At 38.9% G+C, this 18,021-nt stretch overlaps 1 protein-coding gene across 2 annotated transcripts in view; it reads right to left on the bottom strand.

Moving 5' to 3' along the window:
• LOC126248888 (uncharacterized) overlaps positions 1–18,021 on the bottom strand; it is a 349,630-nt gene that overhangs the window by 167,357 nt on the left and 164,252 nt on the right. For both annotated transcript variants that reach the window (XM_049950347.1, XM_049950348.1), the window contains exons 3-5: positions 15,805–15,943; positions 9,971–10,126; positions 7,521–7,742 (exon numbers count right to left, since the gene is read on the bottom strand). In XM_049950347.1, coding sequence (XP_049806304.1) covers positions 7,521–7,742; positions 9,971–10,126; positions 15,805–15,943 — 517 coding nt within the window. The remainder of the gene's footprint in view (positions 1–7,520; positions 7,743–9,970; positions 10,127–15,804; positions 15,944–18,021) is intronic.

Raw genomic sequence — 18,021 nt, 5'->3', positions numbered from 1 at the left:
AAATCCAAGCTTATAAAGGGACTTATTGTGTCCTTCATCTTGCACACCATCTGTGGATGGAATAGCACTTTGAGAAATTATAGTGACACACTCTCCATCCTCTGCCACACACTGCAAGATAGCTTGTGGAGTATAAATGTAGATATGGATAAAACACTGGAGACAAGTCTGCAATGGACAAGATCTGAAAACCTGAAAAGTCAGGTGTGGCAGCAGCTATAATACACAAGTCACAGAAGAGGTATGGGCAGGCAGGCACTGAAAGAGTCCATAGTGTTTTCAAAGAGCACCAGGACTAAAAGTTACCTCATTGTAGAAAGCTTCAGTACAATTTCAATACTCAGTAGCATATGCCAGTCCTCCAGATTTACTTCACTTATTCATGTCATAATTTAAATATTTTTAGATCTGGTGGGTGACATTCAGCTTGGTACAACAATTCCAGCTGTTTAGCTAAGTAACATGCTACTAATTGTACGGGAGGAACGTCAAACAATGTGTCACCACTGCTCCAACCATTCTGCAGTCCAGATTTGGCTCCATGGATTTCCTTTTGTTTTCATGCGCCATAAGAAACTTCACTGGATATATTTTGGGACTACTGAAGCAATTCAAGAGATTTCAGTGCAATGCCCCACTGTGCACCATGCCAACACAAAAGCCTTATCTCGGCTGCCCATTGGTCGAGACCCTGAGTTTGACAGAAAGGAGCTTATGTGTTTCAATTTGGATGCCGCCTGGTGGTAGACAGCTTTCTGATCACTAGTACCCAGGTCACAAGGGCCACAGCATCTGACTCTGTCCTCAAGCAGGTTATGCACCTTGTCCAGCAGGGTTGGATGTCTCATCCTCCCCGCCACACTTTCAATCTGCTTCATAACTATTTTGTCATGTGCCATCATGTCTCAGTCTTAAGACAGGGTACTCCTCCTCTCCATGGATGACACAGCCCAGAGTGGTCATTCCCAGGGGTTTGCAGTGGGATGTCTTACAGATGTTGCATGAAGGTCACTGGGGTGTTTCTCCACACCAAAGCCTTGGCTCGCAGACGTGTACTGGCCTGGCATGGACTGGGAGCTGGAGCATTTGGTGGCTGTGTGTCCTTGGTGCACAAGCAAGCAGACAGCTCCCAAGGCTTTGCTTTATCCATGGCCACCAGTGACCCAGCCCTGGGAGAGGGATTTTATGAGTCCACTTCTGAATGTTTTTTGGCTGATCATCACTGTCGCATTTTCGTGTTTTAAATGCATGGTCTTGTGCTCCTTGGCCACTGCAGAGGGTTATTATCGAGGCGGTTTCAAAAAAATTTTCTGTGGAAGGTCTCCCAGTTACTCTCATTTCTCACAACAGACTTCAGTTCCTATTCCAAGCATTTCATGATTTCTTCGTGGGGTTGGGCATTCGCCATGTTCGTCCCCTTCCCTTTCATCCTCAGTCTAATGGGGAGGCCGAGTGCATGGTTTGCACCTTTAAGGCTTAGATGAAAACATATCTGCAACAGTTTCCCACCAAGGATGCATTTTACTGGTTTTTCTGATGGCCTACCGGATGACTCCTATTGGTTCCTGTAGCTCTGCTGAGCTTCTTCACAGGCACCAGCTGCAGATGTTGCTCCACCTCCTCCATCCGGGTTCCCACCCACTGTCATGTTCCACTGTACTGTGCTTTCTGCCAGGGATGGAAGTCTGAGTACGTGGTTTTTGTTGGCACCCCGGTGGTTACCTGCAACCGTCATGCATCAGAACAGCCACTGTCTTCACTTTCCAGACAGGACACCAGGAGGTCTGGCGTCATCAAAATCAGCTCCGAGTTCAGGTGGGCACCTGCCCACTCCTCCTCGCTGCACTACCATCTTCGCTGGTGCCTTCGTTGCTCAGTGCCTCCTATACACCGGAGTTCCTGCCTCATTCTTCGCTTGCGGCAACACCGCCCAATGAGCCTTCGACATCACAGCCACCAGCAGTGGCTCTGGTGCCCCTCCAGCCAGTGGACACAACCCTCACCAGTTTGATGTCTCCTGCGTGGCTTCAACCTGAGGCGAAGTCGCCTCTACCTTCCCCACTGCTGCAGACCGTCACGACAGATCAAGGCTTGGATTGCCTGTCACTTGTCCTGTCATCTCATGCTCCCACAAGGGGGGCGTCGGGGCACTCTTTGTGCCAGCCACTTTCATCCATATTCCAAGGTCTCTGCCGAGTGGGACTCGCTCTCCCCTCCAGCATCCAAGGCCCCCATGGATGTAGGCACCATCTCCAAATTGCGGTCATTCACTCCTGGCCCAGGGAATCAGCAATACTCCACCTCCAAAGGGGGAGGGGTGTACTGACCCACATAAGATTCCACAACCGTGATCCAGGCATCAAGCTGTACAGCAAGCCACAGAAGTTGCAACAAGATGCCAGCACCAGCAGAGCCCCCCCCCCCCCCCCCCTCAGATGTGAGCATAGCCTCTCTATAATGCACTCTCCCAGCCGGCCAATGGCTTTGAGAGTCAGGCCCAGCCAGCCTCACATGTTTTCTGATTTTTACTTTAGCCAACATGCCTAGAACTACTACGACAGCCACTCCATGGAAAGTGGCTTTTCTGTATCAAATACTTGCAGTAATAATGTTTTGAGTTCGTTATTATCTGTGTGTTCTTGTAGTTAGATGAACCAATTATTAAGAGCATCAAAATGGACAAAAATGTCAACCAATGGAGAAAAAAAAAAGAAAAGAGATGCTCACCTCTCTGTGTGAAACAGCCAGGAAGGTGAGGGAGGGGAGAGGGGAGAAAGTAGTCCCCAACAACAGGACAGATGAACAGAAGTTAATGCAGTGTGGGTGGCAGAAACTGAGTACATTTTCAAATGCAAGTTACCATCTGTAATGTTCAGTGTTACTTTGACTAAGAAGTAGAATCAAGACTACTCATACTGTTAAACTGATAACGAGTGTAATGTTAAGCATATTTTGTGTTACACTATAGCCACTCTGACTCTGAGCATTCATACTTATAGGTTATAGCAGGGGGAGGGTGTGAGAGGAGTAGACTACCCGTAGTTCTGTGGAAGAACAGTGGATATAATGAACCTCAATTCAAGGAGTGAGTACAGATAATTATATATATGGCAAGATGATGTTCTTTGAGAAGTAAATCAATAAATTAGTTTCTAAATGACTCAATACATCTAGGACTGACTAAGATGCTTGGGAAATTAGTGCAACTGTTGGCTTCCTGCTACCATCTATCCATTTCCAAAATGGACTCTTGCAGGAGAACAAGAGTGGCTGAACCGAGAGGTGTTGCAAAGGCTGCTCTTATATGCACAGGTAGACAGTAGACAGTCCTAGCACAGAAATACTAGAACCAAAATTAAATAGATTAACATGGATTCAGACTGATTTTGAGTTGGGTCCAGCCCTGCTGGAAATTGAAGATGAATCTATGGATCATAATAAGGATAGGGCATAATTTGAGGATTTCTGGGATTTCATTGATGCTACTATAAAGGGTTTAATAAAGAGGAAAGCTAACCTATCACAAACAATGGAACTGTTGAATTGGTCATGCAGTGTCAAGTCTTTGAAGTTACTATGTATTAACTTATCAACCTTTGAAGGTGACTGCCTTAGGTGATTGTCCAACAGGGATGCATTTTTTTAGTTTAATTATGAACTATAACTCAACTGATAGTCTTCTTGCCTGCCTTCTCCTGTTACTCTACAGGGTCGACATTGTTGTATGGGGTTTTGGCAATGCTAGTGACAACTAGTCACCATATACCCTTCCTGACTCCACGCAATAACTCATTTGATGACTTGCAGAAATTTCGCTATCTTACTTGTACTTAATGAGGTGAAGCAAAGGTTCTTTTGAGACCTTTATCCGTTACATCAGAAAACCTATTGATTGCTTCGGGGCTTATCATGCAGAGATATGACAATCCCAAAATAACTGCAGCCAGGGATGCAAAAGCTTTGTTGGTCTTACCTACAGTCAGTCGTGGCATGGTGAACGATTACAATCACCTATTTTATCAGGTATGTAGCTGTTTGAAGCTTTAGGGGCCCTTTAGCCGATGTCTCATTTCATGAAGTGATTCTTTTGGAAGCAATTCTGCCTGGTTTGCAAGCCACAGATTATCATATGTGGGAGGTTAAAATTTCTGAGTACATTCACCACTCTAAACCAACTGGTGAATTTTTTGGAGACAAGATGAAAGCTTTCGAGTCGGTTAGCTTTAGGAACAGCCCTTGAGAAGATTTGCAAGGCAATTCCAGTTCCATAAGTCAAATGAAACTTGAGAGGAAGGCACCTGTGGCTTATGCCAATAAAAAAAAGGAAATTGCAAATTTTGTAACAAACCTCATGCGCTCACCAAATACAGTGGGTTTCAACCACTGAGTATCAATGATCGATGGGCATCTGCTACAAAAAATAAATGCTGTGTTTCTTGTGCATTTGGCCTGGGCACTCTGCTAGCATGTGCAAGGCTTGTACTTGAGAGGTATGTAATGCAAATCACAGCATGTTGCTCCATAAGTCATATGACACAAAGTGTAGCCAGAGTGGTGACTCTAGAAGGTGCACTGTGTTTGATCAGCCTACTAAAAGGAGACTGAATGACAGCTGCCACATCTGCAGTCTTGTAGGGTGCTACTAGAGAGTGCCAGTCCAACTGCCTTTTTAAGTTTGACGGCTTAGCCAACAAACTAAAGCTGTAACTCAGCAAATGGTCATTGTCTGTGAATAGTACAAACAGTAGCTTTGCCACTTCTGTATTCCATGCTTGTAAACATTGATGTATCTTCCTAGCTTGATAGTCTCGTATTATAACCACTTAAGGTATTGTGGACAACTTCACCAATGAATTTCCATCTAAGTACATCGACATAATGAGCTTGAAACGTTCCATTTGTTCAGCACTTGCTGATCAAGATTTATACAAACCAGCCAGAATACATATTATTTTGGGGGCAGATGTTTTCTTTGGCATCTTAGGCAAGGAAAGACTGGAAAAATCAAGTCATAAAACACTGATTGACACAATATTGGTTGGGTTTTGTCATGTAGGAGTCTTCCAACTCCACGCAAGGTTGTATCCAAGAAAGGTAAATCAGTGAGGCACACATTCATTCAGCAACATACAGCTATTGATGGAAACTGGAGGTTTGTAGACCAGTTTGGTGAATCACAACAAGTCTCTTGACAACTAGAGCATGTGAGATTTAAAGATGCAGCCCTTATGATCCATCCTAAACTCTCTACCCATGAAATTACAATCCACAAGTGTTGCAGGTGACAACATGTACAACAGCTGTATCAGTTCTTGGAAGTAGTCCACTGAGTACCTAAAACAGCTGCAGCAAATGGACATCGCTAAGGGATCAAACTGCTGAGGTCACTGGTCCCTAGACTTACACACTACTTAAACTAACTTACACCAAGAACAACACACACACCCATGCCCGAGGGAGGACTCGAACCTCTGGCGGAAAGGGCCGCGCAGTCCGTGACATGGCGCCTCATACTGCGCGGCCACTCCGCGCAGCTGAGCCTGAAAAACTCTGCAGTTAGTGGAATGTGTTGTATATTGCCATCTGAAATAATGAATGTGGTTCTTGTATCAAATATCTTGTAGTGTATTATTTGAGTGGAAGTAAGAGGAGGGCAGCGACTCCTCTTGCAGTAGAGTCTCGTAACGTAAGTGTACCAATGCAGGACCAGAAGCCTGGAAGTTTACAGGTGCATACATTTTTTGTAGTTCAACAGTGTCTCTTCAATCAATTTCTACACCACAAATGTCTCATCATTATGATACCCTCCATTGCAATACTTACACCTATGCACACTTCTGCAAGTACTTATTCCAGCCTTAGCACTGGCAACACCTACACCATTAAAGAAAAAGCCACATGTGAAACAACACATGTTGTATCAGCTGAAGTGCAACTATTCTGTTAACATTATCACCACTTAGCTTTCAACAAGGATGAATGGACAATGATGTATATACATCTATAATACTAAATATCCTGTTGCAAAACATTCTAAGTACACTATGACTTATTGCACAATGTTTCAATTTTTCACTCTTGGCATGTGCTTGGTTCAGATTCACTCGCCTGAGCATTAACTCAAATTAATTCCAACTGTTACCTACCACTTCCTTACTCAGCAACTCCCTTTCTCTTCATTTCTGACCCTACCTTTCCACCCAGTCACTTAATTTTATAATTAATTTTCCTTTTGTTCTAATTTTTTCAGAGCAAGACTACACTTCTCCGTAAAACTGAAAAGTAAAATCATACAAAACATGTTTAAAAGTGGGGATAATGTATTGGGATTTTCACATGAAACAGGGCAACACTTCTGATGTGATATGGTTGCCTGCAAAGTTGCAATTAATAATAATAAAAAAACTGTAAATGAGGGCTGTAATGGTACAGCAGAAGTTAGCTTGAGGTATGAGTTACTAAAGAAAACTAATGGAGCAATAAGTGATAAAGATGGGGAAGGGACTGACATTGAATTTTTGGACAGAAGAGGGGCTTAAACAACAAATTTCAAAATAAGGGGAAAGTAACACAATGAACAAAAGCTTAATCTGTACCATGGATGAGAAACATTAACTAGATTGCTGATTAATTATTCAGAGATAAAGCTTATGAAAAAGTACCAAATAAAAAAAGAAACTGTAAAATATAAATGATATCACTTAAAAATGTTAGCTGATCTGGTTCGTAGCAGATATACAGAGAAAAGATACATACAGATGGTACTCATTGTAACAGCTCAACCTGTAACTATTCTGGTGGATGTATTATTTCCCATCTGTTAGTCTTGTGTGAAGTTAATTGCGTATGTTATTTCTATTTCATTTGATTGTGCATATGGTATTTCTATTTCATTTGGATGTGCATATGTGCAGCATTATCATATTAAGGCAAACTTTTGAGGATTTTAGGGTAATTTCCATCTGTTGCGTATAAGAAAATCCTGTTTATGAAACAATGATGAAGTAAAATTTGGTCCACAAATTGAGTTCCACCAACAAAAGCTACCCATCATGTGTAGATTAAACTGCTACTGATTGGCTTTTAATTGTACACTAATTCACAAGTTCTGCACACGAATATTTTAATTTAATCATTTGGCATGATACTAACTATAATTAGAATATAAATTATGAACAAATTATATAACCAAATGGTAAAAAGGATGATAAAATTCTCTTGAGATTCCAGCCACATCAAGTAGTTTAAAATGGATTTTAAACCACTTGACATGGCTGGAAGCTTGAGAGAATTTCATCATTACATATCACCATAAAACCATGCATTCAGATAAAAAAAACAATCTCAGTTGATTTATCGTAACATATTAAAAAAATGTGGATTTCTTTGCACTGAGTTTGTAACATTTTCCTTTGCTTACATGATAGGAACAGCAGCAGCTTTGATGCTACAAATTTTCGTTTCATAACACTACCATTAGTTCCCTTTTCAAATGCAACTATTTCCACTATTAAAAGTACCTGAGAATGAGCTGTTCGTGTGTACCACGCAGTAGATCGATGTCCGACATCTTCAACTGGCCTACTCGTCTGATGGTGCCTGTGATGGTGGCGATGATGGTGAGAGTGTCGTCCAGATCTCGGAGATCCTGAAGGCGATGTCTGTGTCTCGGAACTAACAGATATCTTACCACTACCAGTAGCTGCTAACCTTGAATTTCTTATGGTTTCAGTCTTGTCATGCTGCAAACAAATTAAAATGAAAACATTCAATGAAATGAAACATATGTCAATTACTTAGAGAGGATATTTGAAAAAGATCTAGTTGAAATACGTATGTGAAATTGAACTGAAAAGGGGAGGCCACGATGTTGGGATCACAGATTTATTTCAAACTTTGTACACCTTTAGTAGGCCATTAAAACAACATAACATGCAAGTAGTAAGGTGCACTACTCTGGCAATTTCAAGAAAATCGCAACAGAAGTTTTACATGTCTGTGTGTGTGCAGGTGCTGGATGTTATAGTTCATTGTGGTCAAGTGGTCAAGTGGTTAACGTTCGAGCTTCGTAATACGAACATGTATGAGGTGACGGTCCGACTCCAACTACTCAAGACTTAATTCTCAATCTGTATTTTTTCCATCACTGGTCATATTATTCAATTTTTATGACATTTGAGTGGTAATATAATTAATAAAAACTACATGTATTTGCATGAAGTTTTAGTGAATTTCATGTTATTTGACTACTTACTATTTTTAATTAAATTTAATTACTAGCACAAATATATTTATATCTATTGTCAAGTAAATTAAGAAACGCATAGAGTTTCCCTGAAACTGTAGGCACGTTGTGATTTATGAAGTCCCTTATACATGCAATCTGGTAAGGTACGCGGAACTACTTTGGACTTCGGTGCTTCGAGCTGCAGATACAGAGGCAGGCCCCATTTGGCAGTAAACATGTGTGACAGTCAGACGTTTCTAATGTAGCAAGAATAAATAGTGTAGGTGTAAATTTTTTGAATATCACAGAATTTACACTTGTATACTAAAATGATGGTTTGAGCGGGAGTCGAACTGTTGCCTCATACACGTTTGCCTTATGAAGCTCGAGTGCTAAGCCCTTGACCACCATGAACTCTAATGTATGGCATCTATGCACAGATACAAACTTTAGGATGTGTATAAGGCAACTGTAAGAAAATTCAGTTGCCAGCATTGACCCCATGACAAGTTTCTACGTAGTGTTCATGAGCATGAGAGCACAACTCAATGAATTACAAGGATCAATGAAGTTACAAACTATTTCCAAATTAATTTAAAACATCAGATGGCTTAAAAGAAAAAACCATTTTAACTGAATCCGCTCTCTAAATGTAAACAGAGGATGGCTTTGCCGTATGGTCCCATAGGCAGAAAACTTTGAGGTTTTATTATACCTCTTATCCCTACATTGAAGCATACACTTGTCCCACTCACATTCTCACATCATCATATCAAAGCTACTTGTACATAAAGAAAGGATGATTGTAACTTCGTGTTCAGTCAACATGAAGATTACTAGAGAGGAGGAGGAGATTAGTATTCAATGTCCTGTCAACAACAATGTCATTACAGATGGAGTATAAGGTCAGATTAGGGAAGGATGGGGAAGGAAACTGGCCATGCACTTGCAATGGAACCATCCCGGCATTTGCCTGAAGCAATTTCGGGCAATCACATAAAACGTGAATCAGGACGGCTGGACATGGGTTTGAACCGTCATCCTCCCGAATGCGAGTCTAATGTGCTAACCACTGCACCACCTTGCTCTTTAAGATTATTAGAGACAAATCACTATTTCAGTTAGAGCTGGATTTGATAATGAAATCAGCTGTGTTCCTTCAAATGAAACAACCCAGTATTCAAATGAAGCAATTCAGGAGGATCATTAAGACATAAATCAGAACAGGAAGAAAAGGATCTGAAACCCTCCTCCCCTGAAAAGACCCTAGTGCTGTAATCACTACACGTAGACTAGTTCCTGCATACTCCTAGCTGCCTACAATATTCGCAACAAATAGAATGCGAAGCATCCTACAAGACCAGATGCAGTTAATTTCTCATACTGGGAGCATACTACGTAATCTCTCATGCTTTCATGAGCCATTGTGCAGAAATGTGATCAAACTTCAAAGCTGCCAGAAATGACATTTGTTTGATGCTCAAAATTTTCTCATAACTTGCAATATTGCGATGAAAATTTCCTGAACTGTTAGGTGTCTTCACTGGATACTTGGGCTCAACAATTTTCATGATCTAGCACCTGCACTCACAATTTATCACAGAATTGTTATCAACATTGTAATTTGACAAGATAAACAATACAGTTTTAACAAAATTTTATGCGAGGTCCTTAATGTAATATTCTATCTAAATCAACATGAGCAACAAGATGTTACACAGTGCAAATACAATTTAAAATTACCTGATGGGTTGGAGCAGTCGTCCCTGCTGAATCGTGTGAAGACTTTGAGCTCCTTACTGTACGGCCTGGTGTTTGGGTGGCTACAGACTCTTTCTTCTTTGGTTCCTCTTGTGCTGCTTGATCTTCAGGAAGAGGCTCAGTGTTTTGTTTAAGAGTCTGGAGTTAAAAAGCCTTCTGTTAGTGATTCTGAAAAATCTTCTCAGCATAATGTCACCTTAACTAATAAGTTATTTTGTTTATCAGAACAGTCTCAAAAGTAAGTCACTCTACAACTACATTTAGTTTAATATCTAATAATGTGTATTGTTACGGTCCTGTGCATGACAGCACTTTCTAAGTAGTTTATCAACACATCATGCCACAAAAATTGGTGCCAGATCAAGATTCAAAATATCTCATGATCAGAAGCATTATAGAAACTGTGGACCATACCATGGTCCGAAGCAGGACCCTGAGTTTTGAGTAGGCATTCAGATCACCATCTGACACAGTTTTAATCTTTCAGGAAGTTTCATAATAGTTCAAACTCTGATGCAGAATGAACACAGGTATTATAGTAAGGAAGTAGTCACGTTGTAAATGGGAACTGTGTAATCTCTTTGTATAGGGATTAAATGCATCCACTTAAAGCAACACAAACAGTTGCACATCAACAATAAAGTTCAATACATACTAAGCTTACTCATACAGGATGTTTGACAATTAATAGTGAAAACTGATACAGGTGAAAATATATGTTGATATAAGCAAAAATGTTCTCGCATACTTGGATCCACATACAAGCCACTTGCGAGATAACTGTGAATGTGTGGTTATCAACTGCCACTGACTTTAGTATGAAATAGTGTCCTCTTCAGGACAAATGTATTTTAAATGCAAACATTTCACTTAAGGCCTCTTGTAATTGGACTCAAACTTCACGCATGGCCTACCTCAACACAAATTGCAATACTGCTTCAGTGTGCTACTGTTTACCATACACTCTTACATAGTAACAGAAGCGTTCTACATGTCATCTTGGCATTTGGATGTAATATTGCAGTTACCTCTACAGTGAGTATTAAATTCTTTCAAACCCCCTCCTCAGAACAGCTCATAAATGTTGACATGATTGTACAATTCACTGCTTCAATTCTTCAACTGTATCAATGGGAGTGCTACTTCTGAGACCCCATATAGAAAAATCTAGAGAACTGTGGTCAGGTACACTTGGAGGCAACATATCCACCTTTGATAATATGGCATATTAGATGTCTTCTTACATCAGCAGCAAAGTTTCCCAGTGGCCGAATATGGCATCTAAAACATTTCCCAACCATGGACAACAGAGTAACCACACATTCCCAGCTATTTTGCAAGCAGTTGACTGGAATATTTTTGCTTCTATTTTAGTATACATTCAGCTACGCAAGTTTTTGTTATTAATTATGATACACTCTGTATGTTTCAAGTATTATACACCACCACCGCCGCCGCCACCACCACCACCACTACGTCCTCCTCATCTCTCCTCTTCCTCCACCTCCTTTTAAATCTAATGAATTTATACAAAGAAGGCTCTGACTGAAGACATAACTAACATTCTCAGAATACTGAAAATAAGTGCACAATTTCTTTTCTCATGCAAATTGGTTGCTAAAGTTTCCAAGCAAGTGGTTTCTCTTTTTATCACACATTGCAGGCTTTTAGAGCCAGTATTTGCATCTTTGGTGATACCTGCTTTATGTACATTGCTGTGGTCCAAGGCATATTTCTCTGCCTAATATTTCGTATTCCAATGTTGGAGAAATCATCAGAGGTTATGACTCAGAACACAGTTACAATCTCAAACAAAGCTGAACTGCGTATACAGAAAAGAAGAAGGATTGAAGGCTGATGTGCTGTGGGACTTAGTAATTAATAAAGCTTCATAACACGTCAGTGTGACACCGCGATTTTAGGCAGTGGTCTGATGACTTCACAAACTGAGCGTTGCCTGGATATGTATAAACAGTTTGGCTTGCTGAGCTTGCTTAAAGTTACAAATGCTTTATGGTTTGTTACAGCCTCTGATGATGTCTCCAGGATTGGAAACAAAATGTTAGGCAGAGAAATATGCCTTGGACCATAGCTTAACACACAGACAACATATATCACCAAACACAGGTTTCCTTTGTGTCAACAGCTAGGAGTTGCTGTATCAAATTTCTGCTAAGTATGTTAACATGTGAAGTACTCTTTCAGGGTAATATAAGTGGTATTTCCAAAAAATAAAGGAAAATCAGTTCATGAAGAAGATGTAGCTCTCTGACACCAAATCACATTCTGTAAATACCACAACATTTCATCAAGATGAGTGCTCGGCACCATCACTTGGTTACTGCTGGCAAGTAGTAGCAGTAACTAATTGCCAGTTGTAACCAGCAGCAACTACATGATCATGTTGATCAGTTGCTTCTAAGAAATGTGGAATTCACACAATGTAATCCGAGCTTCATATATTCAACTGAACAGGCAGGAAAGCCTGAAGAGTCACACGAGTTCATGAAGTTTATACACAGTCTGAAGCAAAATGCATGATCAACTTGTTAAGTATTACTAGTATTCTGAGAGAAAACCCCATTTGTGTGGTAAATTTGGTTAATAGCCTGTCAAAAATCTATTTGACATGTCGAACATGGAGAAAGTCACATACTTGAATAATACTGACTAACTGGCTGAAATTCCATTTTTCATTTGTTAGAAATGACATTTAACACTTCCTGATATCTCTAAGAAAGTACAAAATTATTTGTAACATCTCCCCACTACTGAACTGTGGATGCGATATGCTGTTATCATAATATGTCCTTCAAAAGTAATTTGTAATTAACATCTTACATTGAAACATTATTTGTCATTATTATAATTGTGAACAAATTTAGTCATTATTTACATAAGGTAATAGCATGTTTCATTATCACATTGATAGTGCCGCAGTGGTCCTCTGAAATAAAAAAAGAATATCCTAAAAGACAATAAGAAACAATAGTAAGATTATGCATACAATGCCTTGTCAGTACAACTCTGCCAACAAACATTTCTTGTTTCAGAGCACCATTTGTGAATAGTGCTGGTATTATGAGTATGATATTAACGTAAAATAAATTTTTTTCAGTTGAAGCTGAAGCTAAAAAGTTAAAAAATGACATAACATTTTTTCATGCATATGCAAATATTCATTATTATTCTAATTATTTGTTTTACTTATTTTTTAATAGTTTAAATTGTTATTTTATGTTTTAAATTCATTTTTAGTTTAGTTTACTGTTCCCATAAATAACTTATTTTTATGATACAAAATATTCACAATAATGATAACCTGTAAAGAAATGCTTAAAGCATAAGGTTTTTTACAAATTGCACATAAAAATGAATGAAATTTCTTCAGTAATACACACAATAGGCAACACAATATAAAACAATATTCAGCAGCACATTGTAGTGCCTGATTTGTAACCCCCCTTTCTCACAGTTTTGAAAGAAACTAATGGAGTGTTTTGGCCAAGAATTCGAGCATCTCTTTTTGAAGCCCAAATGTTCTTGTGCAGGTATCAACATACCATAAACTAAAATCTGACCACGTCAAAAGATATTTGACAGAAGGTTTCTTTCCCAGTGCAGGACAAACATCTGTATATAGTTAGATTCTTGCCATGGCCTGTGTGAAAGAACCATTTTGAGCATCTTACCTGAGGACAAGGAACTTTTTCATCTGGTGACCCTTAAAGGCTTGACGGGATAGGTACAGCCATTGGACATAAATGGCTTTCAGTGTTGGAGGAAGTTTGTGACAAGGTTTACAGAGCTAGTTATGTTGAATGATTATGATGTCAATCTCCACTTGAACAATATAACCAAGCTGCAGTCTTTAATACATAATCAATTTGCTTTGCTGAGGTTCTCCAATGTACTGAAATGTGCCTCCTACAAATCAGAATATTTAGAGGATCGCCAACCACAATTTGAGAATCCTACTGAATTTTGTTTTATATTGTGTTGTCCATCACATGTATTATATGAAGAAATCTTTGTCATTTTATGCACATGGCGTAAAAAAAGGTTATGTTTTAAGTATTTTTTAACAGATTATCATTACTGTGATGATTTTGTACCATAATAAGGAGTTATTTATTATTTTCATGCACATGAAACAGTAAACTAAAAAAAACATGAATTTTAAAATGTAAAATAACAATGTAAAATATAAAAGAGAAGTAAAACAAATAATTGGAATAATAATAATAATAATAATGAATGTTTTTATATTTTAATTAGCTCCATTGACATTACTCCAACAGCACATTGGGTACAACTGGTTTTGCAAAAATGGAATTTCATAAACCAGCTTTATTACACAAGGACGGTGTGGTAGGAAAGCTGCTTTAATTTGTGTTGTAACAAAAGTTTTCATTTTGCAAAATTAATTCAAGGTGGTGGGGCATTCTGCAAAATTTCGAATTACTACAAAAGCTGATTACACAGTTTCCAAGATCATTAAACACATATATATATATTTCATGGCTTCAAAGACGTTCCCTCTAACCCTCATATGCTAAATTACCTTTCAGTGTGTTTTCTGTCCCTTAAAAGTGAAACAGCAAAAATGAAAACTATGTATAGCATTATTTTGACCCCTCTACATACCCACCAAGTAATGTCATTTATTTACACCTGGGAATGTTCCCTATTCTGAAGTAGTGTGGGCAGAAATGAACCTTCATTGCCGCTAAAACTATATGGCAGATGAGCACTCCGCATTTGGTTTTGATTTGCCAAGAAGACATTTGATTAGTTTCGAATGAGCAGCTGAAGCTCATCATGAAACATGATTTCTTAAAATTCATTTACTTAACAATTTGAACACTGAGTCCCAGAATTAAATCAAAGAGAGGTTATTCCGAATAAAAGTTATGGAAATGCTTTTGACAACTAAACATCATAAAACTATAGTCAGCATCTTTATGGAACATACAACACAACTGTAGGCAGATATTACAGTTCATCTGTCTCAATTGGCATCTGAAGACTTCAGTTTTGAAACTGTCAGAATTTGCAGTCTAGGCCATTGGTGATAATCAAACAGCCAAAAGGTGCATAATAACTAATAATCACACACAACATATCAATGGATCAATCAATATAATTACACACACATCCACCAAGGTTGCTAGGCTGGGCAAAGAGCTATACATCCACTAATGCCAGGTCCTGTGGATAAACAACAGTGCCACATTTTAGGACTCTCATAGACCACCTCAGTGTCCCTTGTCACAGCTCACTGATGTGTACCACGTGCTCTCCAGTGTATTTATTTATGACAACCTTGCGATACTCCATTATTTTCTGGACACTGATTCGGACTTCATTACTCCATGCTGTCAATGTTTGATTTGCACTTACTGGGTGCCGTCTCCACTTTCCATTTGACCACATGTTGTGCCTTATGTGAGTGAACCGACAGCGTGCCCACACACCGAGAGAGTGGTTTGCATCCAAATGTTTTCCAGCTGGACAAACTTAATAGTGTTCTCAAGCACTAACATCCAGAGTACTTTAAGGGCCAAAACAAATCAGTCTCTAGAAACTTTTGCTTCTGTTCATTCAAGAAGAATCAGGATCTATTACATTCTGTAATTTATTTGTACTTAATTGGTGTTCAATAAAACCTCTGTTGTCAAAGAAGCAGACTTACAGCTAAAATAACTTCAGTTTACTGTAACAGCTATCAAAAAAAAGTTAATTTAAAGCTCTTTATAATTATAACAAAAAATCAAATCCCCTAGTATTTTCCATACTTTTTCTGAATAACATACCTGCAGTTTTGCCAAAGGAATTATGTCACAGTTCTGAGGCCTGTGCCACACAGTCTTTTGAGAAGTTGCATTATAGTAGTAAAACCTCGATGTATTCTGATCAAACAGCTCCCACCATTGATTGTTGTCAGTCTTTTTACTAAAATGAAAGAAAAACACAGACAAAGTTGAGGTTAATAGTTACATTCAGAGACAAATAAAACAAGATAATAGATAAATAATGTTTGTACACCATTTGTGTATCAAAACTGAAGTGTTAACATATGGCTGCTAACATATTACGACATTAATCATTTCATCACCACCAAACCCACACACTTTATTTATAGAAACCATCTTTTTGGTCTCTGTTGCAAGATGCTACTGATAACTCAATGCTGCAATATTTTAAAACATATTAAACATACAGAGCATTCACTTTAGCAGGAAATTCAGAATGCCACCACCCCATGCAAACGGAAGGGCAGACAGATGGAGAGAAATAGTTAAGTACCAAAATCAAAAGCAAGCTGTCTTGATAATAAATACATAATTATCAATTAAAAGTTCCATAATCATCAAGAGAGATGGAGCAGAAATTCTACACTGGCATATGGAGGAGATCCCTCTGTGAATTTCAGCTAATCAAATCTATTAGTACCATCTACTATATCCATAATGTAACTTGACACTTACTGTGGGGGGATGCTGGGAGCATAATAAAACTATTACCCCTTATACATTGGCTGATCGGTGTGAGCGGAAACAAGCCTGTCCTCTATCATGCACAGCACACAACACATTGGAATCAACACTGTGTTCACCATGCCTACTACAATGCTATACTGCTCTCGCACACTGCATTGCTTCCTAGCTAAGTTTGGGAACTGATGGAAACAATCTGTACAGGCCCGGAGTCAAACATAGTCTGCTCTGCCACATGAGGCCAAATAAGTTGATGTTTGAATAAATAAGTGGCAAAAGTGACACTAAAGCCCTAATCAAAACTCAAACCAGACTGGAAGCCACACAACACCTTATTATTATTACAGAAGAAAACAATATGAAATTACATCACCACTGAATGCTGTGCACAGAAGGTTTCATACAAGTGGTATGTATGCAAAGCAACCAGCCTTGTGTGGACTGTGCATCACTTGTTAAACGAGGAAGTATTTTTGCAGCAAAAATTCAAATGTGTACACATGACAATAGCTTAATGGAAGCTCATTCCATTCACAGATTAGTTGCAATTTAACTTGCAAAGTTACAGCAGATGCATGTTAAGTTAGCAAGAGGCTGAATACACAGGCTGCTTCATATCTACCCATACAGGCGCTTTTTCTCAGAAAGGATGTTTCGGTCTTCTTATCGTAAAATACATTTTACATAAACCAATAAGGGGAAGAGATTGGCGAACCCTGCACTACCTGAAAGCTGCTGTAAAATGGAGAAAATAAACTCTATTTCAGAATTTCAAATGATAACATGGGAAAAAACTACTGTTGAAAAAGAACTCTCAAAATTAGCTTTTTTTGTCAAAAAAAGTTTTCTTGTATTTTGTGATGGTCAGTGATATCATGAATATACTCTTCTGGGGGCTGACAATTTGAACACTAGTTAAGGAAAGGAAAAGAAAGATTGTAGGATAGCAGATGTGCTTTCTTATGTTTTTCTTACATTTTTATTTTGAACACATGTTATAAGCAATTTTAACACTTATTAAGAAAAGTCACATATTTTTCTGTTTCAGTTTGTGGTAATATGCCTGATCTTCTTAGGGAAGAAATCAGAAGGAATTAAAACCTGCCCTTTGTGAATAACTCTGGGATACTCTCAGAAAGCCCAAAGGAAGCGAGCATCCAGATCAGCCACCCAGAAAGGGTCACCAGCAGAAAAGGGGCTGAGGATATCAAAAAGACTAAATTCATGTTGAATGACAAATATACACTGAAATTCCTTGAAACAGAGATAGACCACATTATGAGGGTAAAGAAAGTCAATTACCTTGCTGAGACCGTAAAAGAAAATGGACTGGAAAAGGCTGTGATAGGTAATCAGATCACAAAAATGGAAAGAGCATATGGGCTGCAATTCCATGGCACTAAAAGTTGTTAGGATAGGGTCTTCCATAAGTAAGGGCTGACATCTACAATTCTAGGGCATTCTTTCTGATACCCTCCTTGTCCAAATGACCTGCAACACCAGTTTCCTGTGAGTGTGACATGGCCAGGAGTC

This window comes from Schistocerca nitens, chromosome 3, assembly GCF_023898315.1.
Source record: "Schistocerca nitens isolate TAMUIC-IGC-003100 chromosome 3, iqSchNite1.1, whole genome shotgun sequence".
NCBI lineage: Eukaryota > Metazoa > Arthropoda > Insecta > Orthoptera > Acrididae > Schistocerca > Schistocerca nitens.
This window is presented reverse-complemented; position numbering and strand designations above follow the sequence as displayed.